This window comes from Pundamilia nyererei, unplaced genomic scaffold, assembly GCF_000239375.1.
Source record: "Pundamilia nyererei isolate P.nyererei 1_Seehausen unplaced genomic scaffold, PunNye1.0 scaffold00254, whole genome shotgun sequence".
Classification (NCBI taxonomy): Eukaryota; Metazoa; Chordata; class Actinopteri; order Cichliformes; family Cichlidae; genus Pundamilia; species Pundamilia nyererei.
In genome coordinates, this window is record NW_005187655.1 from 148092 (window position 1) to 159049 (window position 10958).

The 10958-nt window shown below is 43.4% G+C and overlaps 1 protein-coding gene across 1 annotated transcript in view; it reads left to right on the forward strand.

Annotated features, from left to right (window-relative positions):
* The window catches only part of rgs12a (regulator of G protein signaling 12a), a 44296-nt gene extending 33586 nt beyond the window's left edge, over positions 1-10710 (forward strand). The window contains exons 10-17 of the mRNA XM_005749789.1: positions 233-257; positions 812-885; positions 1001-1127; positions 1559-1655; positions 1901-1956; positions 2448-2559; positions 2797-3348; positions 9538-10710. Coding sequence (XP_005749846.1) covers positions 233-257; positions 812-885; positions 1001-1127; positions 1559-1655; positions 1901-1956; positions 2448-2559; positions 2797-3348; positions 9538-9821 — 1327 coding nt within the window. The 3' untranslated portion in view covers positions 9822-10710. The remainder of the gene's footprint in view (positions 1-232; positions 258-811; positions 886-1000; positions 1128-1558; positions 1656-1900; positions 1957-2447; positions 2560-2796; positions 3349-9537) is intronic.
* The last annotated feature ends 248 nt before the right edge of the window (positions 10711-10958 follow it).

Consider the following 10958-nt stretch of genomic DNA (forward strand, 5'->3'; position numbering starts at 1 on the left):
GATATCCAAATTTATGATATCGGTATTGGTATCGGACATAAAAAAGTGGTATGTGCCATGTCTAATAATTACCTTGAAAAAGGAACTTCAGCAGGCCGGGGTGTGTCTTGTGACTTTATAATTTTTATGTCATCTTGACAAAATTAGTGTACACAGTTTAATGATGATGGATGTATAAACACCACATACTGCACAAATGTATGCACATTTTATGTGTTTTTATTTGATGTAGGTTTGGGAGAGAGCAGGGGTGGAAGGTGAGGGGGGGAGTGTTTTTACTACTGCTGCATATTACTGTGAAAACAAATCTTTGTATGCTGCTGCAAAAACAACAAAAATATTGTAAAAAAAAAAGATGATGGATGTGCCGCGATCTTGGCCGTGTGACCTTGTTAAAAGATGACGGAGAGAGAAAGAAGCAGAAGATTTTTCACTAGGCAGTTAATTTTAACAGCAGCTCGTTAGAGGTGCATGAAAAGTCACTGATTCTAATAACGGCAAGAATGAGGTGAAGTGAAGTGTGATGATCAGTGCTCAGTGTGAAACAGAAGCCTTGTACTCGAGCTAAGATGGCAGATATTTTTCATATTTACAAAAAAACAAATACTTCCAATATCCAGACACTTAAATATCTGGGTACAGCACACCTGAGGAGTCCTTGTTAGCAAATATAAGTTGTGAAGTGAATCAAAAAGAGAATTACAGATAATTTGTTTTTTTCATTGCTGTTTATAGCGCTCAATACTGTGTTTGATCCTGGCTCTTTATGTACTGCTAATGTGCAGTTTTATGCTTTTTTTTTCCCTTTTAGCCTTTAGTGTTGGACCAAGACTGTATGACACTAAGCTCCAGAGACCTGAGACTGGAGAAGCGCACATTGTTTAGGTATGAACAACCGATCAGTGTTCCCTTGAGTCTGTTAATCGCCTTCAGTTTCTCATTTTGCGTTTCTGCTTTCATTGCTGTCACATTTACTTTGATGCTCTCGCCTCACTGGTAGGTTGGATCTGGTGCCCATTAACCGCTCCGTGGGGCTGAAAGCCAAGCCGACCAAGCCAGTCACTGAGGTCCTGCGGCCCGTGGTGGCCAAATATGGTCTCCACCTCGCTGATCTTGTGGCCAAAATAGTAAGTTGTCTCCAGTGCCTTAATCCTTTTGAAGCTCCCGTGTGTCCAGACAGCAGCCTGTGTAGTGTGTGACTGTGCCACAGGGTGGAGTATCATGGTTAGGGGGGTAAAACGACCGCATCCTTTTCCATCTCTACACAGTGGTTAGCACTCTGACTCAGCCCAGCCTGCTAAGACGAAACACCGGGGCTATAATTAAGAATGACGACACTCCTCAAACATGCCGACTCTCTACTCCTCCCCCTAAACCCCTGTCAGATTTATTTTAGTCCTGTGGGTTTCCAAGCATTATAACTGTATTATACAGTAGACCAGAGCTGAAAGGTGATTTATAAACTAAGCAAAGGAACACGCGCGGCAGCAGTATTTAGATTTCTGCACAACAGGTGAGGATACTAACATGTTGACCTTCAAATTGTATTTTATAATAGAGCGGCGAGACTGAGCCTCTGGATCTGGGTGCCCCCATATCGAGTCTGGACGGCCTGCGAGTTGTGCTGGAGCGAGCAGATCCCTGTTCAGTCAAAGGTAGAATGGAAAAAAACAAAACTGGTTTGTCCTTTCTCATCAAGGCACCAGAAAAATGTAAATCACGCCCACCTCAGTCATCCTGCTGATTAACGTGTACGAGTTTTTGCAAGACGTCTCTCTCATTACGCCTCAAGCACCCTCTCCTCCCCTCTCTGTCTCACGCTCTTCCTCATCAGTTTCTCACCCCGATGACTTTTTCATGTACACATCTCTCTGTTTCTCTCTCTCTCTCTCTCAAATAGACAAATCCAAGTCTTCCTCCTTAAAAAGTCACCCAACCCGGAGTTTTTCTGCGACAGTGAGTACTCGTCACATCTTTATTCTCACACAATGATAAAAAGAGTGGTGTTTTTGTCTTTTTCTGCTGCTGCTTCTGCAACATCATTTAATAACATTATTAACACTGAGCCAATGCTAAGCTACCAGTTGGTGTTTACTTCCTTTTTTTTATATTATTATTACTGTTATTTTGGGGTCTTCCTCTCCCTAACACTGCCTATGGCTGACTCACTCGCTCCTGTTTTCTCCGCTCGAGTTATTGCACCATATGAAGGCAGATCCTGCTTAGTCTGGATTCTATCAGGGTCCTTAAAGACACACAGCCGACAGATAGACCAAGCTCATCTTTACCTGAAGGTCTCAGTAAATCTGGACAAACTGCTCAGTAGGGTGCTTAGCAGCTCGTGCTTAGCTTCGCCCCCATCCCACCCCACCCCTTACGACCTCCCCACACACCACATCGTCCCTCCATCCCCTTAATAGAGTGCCTTGTTATTGTTGAATCTGCAGGGAGATGAGAGGTCAGCACCAAAGGACTTTTCTGTGAGGCCAAGTGGACCAGACTCAGCACTCCCAAGGGATAAGAGAAAACAGAAAAAGATTAATATAGATGAAGCTGAAGGTAAATCCCCCTTTTTCTCCTTATTTGTCTTTCTTTCTTTTCTTTTTTTCAACTTGTGGTGGAATTCTTAGCTTTGCTTTGCCTTTAAGACTAACTCGTGTCTTTGTTAGTTCCACGAGGGTTCTTTTCTCTTAAGAGGAGCGAGGTTGCTCTGCTGCACGTCACACCCAGCTAATCCTTTTCTCGCGTGTGTTTGGAAACTTTCAAGTGAGGAAATGTGCTTGAACTGTTTTCCAGAATTCTTTGAGCTGCTGAGCCGGGCGCAGAGCACCCGAGCCAACGACCAGCGTGGTCTCCTGAACAAAGACGACCTAGTGCTTCCCGACTTCCTGCGACTGACTCCGCCCACTTCCTCTGTCTCCGTGTCCTCCAACCTGGCCTGCTCCACCCCCAACTCCCTGAAGCCGGTTCGAGAGAATGGCATTCCCTCCCGGAGCCCCCTCACTTCCAGCCTACGCTCGGAGAGCCTCGACTCCTCTCTTAGCTCCAGTGCGAACGGACACTCCAGGCGGTGCCTCATGCCCCCTCCACGCCACCCAACCTTCGGCACTCACATGTCCCCCATCCTCCGGCCCTCAGACACCCGTCCAACCCTCCGCACTGTGGAGGAGGACGCCAACACCGACCTGACTCTCATCGGTGAAGGCGACATCAGCAGCCCCACCCTGCTGCCTCCTTCACCATCCCCTGTGTCGTCCTTCGATAGCAGCCTGCCGGCAGCCAACTTCACCCCGCCACCGCCCTGCTCCCAGGCTAAAGACACGGGTGAAGAGGGAAAGTCCAGTTCAGGTATTTCTACAGTGTAACAACCTAACACTCGGTGTGTTTGCGTGTGTGCTTGTGCGTGTGTGTGTTGTACATGCATGTGTGTGGTCAGGAACAGGACCACTTTGACAATAAAACTCCCTCTACACTGACTCTGATGCACTTTAACGACAAATTGATATCGACTCTTTCTCAGTTTGCCTGATTCGTCTTTATCAAGCTCAGCAAAGCATGTGTGTGATTGATCATGATGATTACACTACTCAAGATTGATCTGTAAATAACGACCTGTGTATTTTGTTCCGTGAGTAACGTTTACTTGTACATCACCTCCCTCGCCACAAATTGTTGAGTTGAACATGTGACTGACATAAGCGGATTTCCAGTGATATATTTTGTCCTTTTGGGTGCATGCAAAATGTGACTGATTGCAGATCTGTTGAATATCAATGAAATATACACAATGCGTAGAGATTAATGATCAATATTTGACAGTTATGTGGACGCTAGATGTTGTACCGAAGATTAGAAATCAGAGGAGAAAAAAAAAGATCAGCTTTCATGTACAAAAAAAAGAAAAATGAGCAAGACTGCTGCACAGTGTTGGACCTGCAAATACCTAACAGTCGGTACATATAAATGCTGTATCCCTATCCATCCCACCTCCTCTAGTTAAGAGCAATTCAACAATGTCCGTGTCAAAAAGCTAGATTTTTTTTCATTCTCTTTTTACGCAATGCTACAAATCCGGTGAGCCATTAAACAGCTCATGCTGTAGCAGTTTGAGCAACGGTGAAAAATTATTAGTCATTGGAGGACAAGTGCTCCTTGGCGCTGGTGACATTGTTGAAGTGCCTGTCATTCTTTACCAGGCTCATTCGCTCTCTAGGTGCCTGTTTGTAGATAATCACTGCCAATAATCTCTGTACCTGTGATTGAATAGATCTAATAAATGTTAGAATTGGAAATCACTCTCGTCTGTCTTTTTACACGTTTGTCAGATCAGTCCCTCCCCCCCACTCCTCCCCTCTCTCCCCGCCACCCGCCGCTTGTCCTCTCCACCTCCACATGCCTCCTTCCGTTCTCTCTTAGCTTTTTTTTTTGTTTAATTTGTTTTTTCTTTTTCTGTTTTTTGTTGTTGTTCTTGTCTAGTGGCTTCCTCCTCTCATCAGCTCCCACTCCTCCGTGTCCTTCCTCGTGCGCGCTCATTTCACAGTGTCACTGCTCGCTGGGTGTCTTTATTTTTTTTACTCCTAAGATCTCTCGGTGTGTGTTTATTCGGTGTCGTTGCTCAGCCGACCTGCTTCTTGTTGTTGCTGTTGTTGATGACATAACACATATTGCTTTTATTTCTTTAAATTGAGCCACTGCTGTTCGCGCGCGCGTGTGTGTGTGTGGGTTCCGCATTGGGTTTGCAAAGCTTTGCCTCGGCATTGGTTCATCGTGCTCTGAGTGCATGGCCATCTCTCGCACACATTTCCCGCCTTTATGTGTTTTTTTTTTTCCCGCTCCTCCGTGCATATGTGTGTGTTGTCTGTGATGCTATGTGAAGTGAAGTAGTGATTTGATCTGTGACAGTGTTGCTTTGATATCCTACATGTGATGATCGCGGCTTCGAGTTGAAGCCTTTCCTGACACGCTGTGAAGTCGTCAGAAAAGAAGATAACCACACTCCTGTGTTCCAGCTACAGAGCAGCTCCGGCTGCTCTTTTTGATGCACCTCAAAGCACTTTTTTAAAGGGGCACAAACATGACCTTATTGCCTTGTCTTCATATCTACGCTTTTAATGCAAAGCAGGGCTTACACACACAAGACGAGGAGGATAAATCGAAGCTTTTTCAGCTTTCATACAGCCTCATTCCTCTTTTCTGGTTGCTAAGCACATCAGGCTGATTCTTCCCACCACCGGGCGCCATGGTAACCTTATCCACGAGTTGTCTGAGCTACAGAGAGAAACTGTCACTACTGGTTTTCATCTATCTCCCTGCCTCTTTCTCTCCGTTTCTCTTTTCTCTCGCTTGCTAAAACGGGAGCAGAGCAGTGATTCGGTATGGCCACGCTTTTAGCGCAGTTTGCCACCTTGGTATCACCGAGGCTGTGCTGGGATCTGTACAGCGAGCTAAAACGCCTCCACTTTCTCACTTTCTCACTTTTTGGACTTTATGAAGTTGTTACATTTGAGTTTGGGTGGAAAGTTAAGCTCGCTGGCTTTCTTTAGTTTAAGACAAAGTAAACCACCCACAGAGTACAGTTGCATCTTTAATTCCAACTGCAGCGAAGCCAATGTTGTGCAGTAGCAGCGTTCCTCTTCTTTTATCTGTCATCCTGCTGACTTCAGGCACTGCAGAGATGTCTCCTCGCTTTCTGTATTACTGTTAGACTGACGCCCTCTGCTGTTCCGAGAGAATAAGAATACAGTAATTGCTGCTTTGGTAGCTCGACATGGATCTCATTTTAATGCCATGCAGAAAGTCAAAGACATCCTTTCTACAGCAGCAGAAGTGCATCACGCGGTACCATTTTTCACATTTCCTCTAATTCTACTGGAAAGTCACCAGTGTGCACACATGACAGTTACACAAATATCTTGAACTGCATATGGTTTGAATCCAAAAGAAGGCTAAAGTTCTTCAGTGATCTGAAACTTTTAGTACCTTTAATGGGCACATCGGACTAAATTAAAGCCCTAATTAAACTATAAAAGACAAAACCAGAAAGGAGAACCAGGGCTGAACTTGATGCTCCCTCTTACTCCACGGCTCTGTGGGGAATAGAATGCCCACTAGGGGGCGACATTACACAGTGTATCTCTACACAGCACTGATTCAGACTCAATTTAAAGTGTGTTTAGTTAAGTCAACAATAATGCTGCCCTCTTCATAAACAAGAACAGGCGGCCATCTTTGTCTGAATACTAAGCAATAAATTACAGAAGTGAATAATTCAGCAAGTTCACGACAAGAGCTTGTTTGTCCTGAGTTTTCTTTTTCTTCTTATACACTTATGCTGAGGGAAGATTAAAGGATTCCTTGGGGTAATTGAGACTCTATCTCAGGGCATTACAAAGTGCTTTGTAATGACTCGATTTCAGCTGCCTGCACCTGAGGCACCATGCCACTGAGCTGTCCTTCAAGCCCGCTTCACCCGTTTCTTCATCTTCTGTCCTCGAAGCAGACAGCTGCTGATCCCCGGGCCTGCCTTAGCATCCATCTGGCGGTCAGAGGAGGGCTTTATGTGGATCTTTTGCAGGGAGACTAAGTGAGGACTGGAGCTGGTTCCGTTCTGTTCTGGCTGCTCGAGCTCAGCGTCCTGCTGCCGCCATGGCTGCTGAAAGGAGTTGCCACAGGAGGAATGGCCATGTTAAACAGTTGTGCCTCATTATCACATCGTGCAGACCAATCAGCAAGCACACTACTGAATCCATGCATGAGAAGCGTGTATGTGTAAATGGTAGAAGTGCACACACCAGGTCCAGAAATTACATTTGAGTAATGGCTACATGAGTTTGATCTCCCATGACTAAGCAAAGTAAAGCTTACGTTATAAGCAAAAACCATATTTAAACCCTATCTTGTAGGTTTATTGTGAGTAATATTAAAAGGTTTACCATATCAGTACAAAGCCAGGTGGCTCAGTCAGTGGTCTTTAACGAACTGCGATATTAACAACCTCACTGTGGGAGTGGGGGCTGAGAACAGAGAAGCCTTTCCCAAATTTTCTACTTTGTGACTAGAGCTAAAACAAACTGCGACTTCATTATTCTTTTGACATGAATTAATTTTTATAGTTGATTAATTGTTCCAGCCAGGCTAAACTTTATCTGTAGGTGTGAGGGTTTGCTGCGTTCCTCTTCTGTGATTGCGGACTGAATTACCCCCAAATTATTTTGTACCAACAGAATAAGACTTTAATTAAAGGTAGGGTTTGTGAAAACCTATGTCTTCACTATTTTCTCTCACATTCTATAGATTGCGTAAAATAGCCATTAACTATTATTTAATAATCGGCCTGAACATAATCCACTTGTATTGCCCTATTAGCAAGCAAAGCAAAATTCAAGTAACACTAGAAATGCTTTGTAAGCAAAATGAGGTAAAACCAGCAAACGCGAGTGCTGGAAACTATTACACAACCGGAAAAGTACTTATAGGTTTTCTCCCTCACCCCCCAAGTATGATTGTTCAAGCTGTTGCAGGATAGATAGGTTTGCTGGGTCTACATAAGGTCAGCTGTTGGAGCTCACTGACAGTGTTTACATATATATCGGACAGCAACGAATAACAGCCAGTCGAGTTCAGAGCATCTGTGTGTTGAAGTGTAGTGCTTATGTCCGTGTGTTTACAGTCTCTGGAGGCCACATGGTTCACATGAGATGTGGAAAGTTTATCACCCATAGCTGTAACACCAGCATCAAAAAGAAACGCTGGCTTTGTGGCTTCTTGAGTGCGCTTGCATTAGCGAAGAGAGGGGAAGTTTGAGCATGTTTTATTTATTATCCTGTAGGGGTCTTGCGATGAAGTCATGCATCTCTGGGGTTAAAGGAAATAAAGACAGTAATGTTCAGATGTGTCGCATCAGATTTTATTGCACTAAATTACTGTACAGCATATAATCCTGTCAGTTTTTAGTCCGATCTTTCTGACGAACCAGCTATAAAGTTGAGCAAGTTTAAGCAGAAGTGGTTATGTCATCAAGTCTATCATGACAACAGCTGGGATGATTACACAACTATAGAATGCTTAAAATATAAAAAAACAAGCCCACTATTCAACTTAAAATCAAGCAAAGTGGAGTTAAAATGTGCACTCGCACGGTGTGACAGATTTTGCTTGAGTGCTTTTGAAATCTGGCATTGCCGTGCTAAACATCTGGCCGTCAGCCAGTGTAATAAGAGGTAAAAGAGATGTGAAGGCCAAGAATGAATAGTTTTGCACATCTGTGCAGTCACTCCTGTGTAAATGAACATTTTTGGAAACCACATTGATTATCTAAAGCTGCAGTCAGTGTTTCTGTTAAACAACAGATCAACATATAAAGTAGAAGGTAAGAGGAGCTGCACTGAGCCCGGTGTAAACGGACTGTAACAAAAAGATGGAAGTAGCTACCCAGACAAAACAAATTATCAAGTAATTGAATATTGGTTAACACCGGCAAGCATGGTTGTCAAGCTGCGAAACTGCACAAAATGTGTGGCTGCACATCGCGCTAATTAGATAGCTGCTAATTAGATAGCTGCTAATTAGTGCTAACATATAAGTTAATACTTGAAATTTACCCACCGAAAATGGAGTGCAGTGTTTTCAGGCCGGCTGTTTGTACATTATTTGTCAAAAAATCAAAAAAACAAAATGAAATGCTGTCAGGAAGAAGAAATTAGCTGAGACCAAATTGTTTAACATGGCAGTCTCTGGGGATTGGAGTCAGCTCCAAGTGGCCATTAATGGAACTGCGGTTTTTTAGCACTTCCTGCATTGACTTCAGAAAGAGGGTGTAGCTTACAGAGTAGTAGGATTTCTCAAGCGTGATTATACCTTCTGCTTGGATCAGACAGAGTGATGGTCCGTGTGGACATCCATGTGTCTCCCTTTTTTTTTCTTTTTCTTTTTTTTTTTTGTGGCTCATCCATCTACTGCTAACTACACGTGCGCCTGAGGCAGTGGACTTCAAAGAAGTATGATTACTTGGCTGTTGGGTCTGCTTATTCATTTCCCAACACCATCCTGCATATAACGTTAGAAAACTATTCCCCAGGATCTTTTGTTGGTGGACTTGGTGGACATGAGCGCTCACACTAGAAGCAATTTGCCTATTGGCTGCTTTTTAGTTGACGGGTGATCACTGGTGGACATTCCAGGCGTTGGTTGCTTGTCCTTCATTCTTATTGGTAATCTCACACCTCAAAGTTGAGAAAGCTTTAACTTGGCATCTACCTACTTTTTGCATTCACTAGCAGAAATTTTGCTCTCTGTCGCTTACAGTTACTGAATGTCACTTTTGGTGGTCTGTGGTTGCCATGTTGGTGCTAGTAACTTCCTGGGTGGACAGCCCTTTAAAGTACAGTGAATGGTTCCTTACGATGTTATATAATTTGAATGCAGAATGGGCCATCCCACCCATCATCTGCAATATCCAAGTATCTCTTGGATGTCCATTATAAATCAATTTATCTTATATCTTCCATGTTTTGCTTTGTTTTTCTCTCCCTTGCACAGAGGCGACAGAAACGATCCCTAATGCCAAGTCACCTCCTAAAAAAGCCAACGCTGCACATACCATTCAGGAGGTGATGGATGTGGAGGGAGTACATCTAGAAGAAGGAACAGCGGAGACATCCCAGGGTGAGGACTCTGAGTTGAGTCTGAGTTTTCAGGGCTATGTCGCCGAGCTGCGACAGTGCCAGAGCAAAATGAGAAACGCCCAGATGCCCCAGAACGGCCGCAACCCACCGGAGGGCCAGGACTGCAACACAGATCTTTACAAGGCCACCATCGTCTAAAGGGACCCCCCCTCCCCCCCATCCCCACTGCTGCACTTTTAAAGCCTGAGCGACTGTTGTTTGAGGAGATGTAGTCGAACAATGTGCTGCATGTACAAGTTGTCAGTTTTCTTTACTAAAGCATCAATATTATGGTGATGGATATTGTATATTTGTTTAAAAAAAGTTCAGGCATCCTGTTGACTTCTAGTACCGGTTGTAATTTTGGGACAGTGATATGTTTTGTTATTGGTATGCTTTGATAATTAACTATTTTGAGCCATGTTAGGCTAAATAATAATACCACAGAAGAAGCCTGAAACTCACTTTGGGGTACCAGTTGATAATAATTGTACACAATTTAAAAAGTAGAAATGACTGAGAAACAGGACACTGCTTGATAAGAAGCTGCTTAACATCTTCTAAACAAAAAAACAATGTAATAACCGGCAGCCTTCTGGTGGTGGAAGCCAAAAAGTTAAAGCTCAGGAAAACGCTTGTTCAGGTTCTTGATAACAATTTCGAAACCATCACCAAATGATTTAATGAGCTGTTAAGCTGTTTGGGTATATTGAGTTTTACATTAAAGTCCCAATTAACTGTCCACCCATTACCTTTTTCTGCTAGTCTTGCGCTGAGAAAAGTTGTGAGATGCAATTGAAATAGCAATGATAATTTAAAAATCTAGAAAGTAAAGCTTGACTTTTGTTTTACGTGTCCTGATTCGAAAGTAGGACCACATGCTAGGAGAGGACTCTTAGATATTTGACTATTTCTTGTTCATATTGTCTTCCTGTGTTGTACAGATGACACATAACAGTACCTCTATCGTCTGTACTTTCTGCTTCTGTGGTTGTGAGGTTGTCCTAATTGTTGAACAATTAAAAGGCTTCGATGGCTCTACTTTCAATCAACTGTGTGTCTTTGCTTTTGTGCTTTCATCGTGTAAACGAGGGGGGAATACTTCAAATGTTTCTTTGTTGTTGTATCTAATGCAAAGTCTTCATTTCATACTTGGTATATTTGACCAGCTCGATGTGTTTGCTAAGTTAGTTAGAGCTGTCAATAATTAACAACGTAGTCTTCAGGGCTGAACGATTTCCCATCTGGAAAGTCACCTTCACTTGCTACTTATGTGCTATTTAGAGGCCCAGCCTC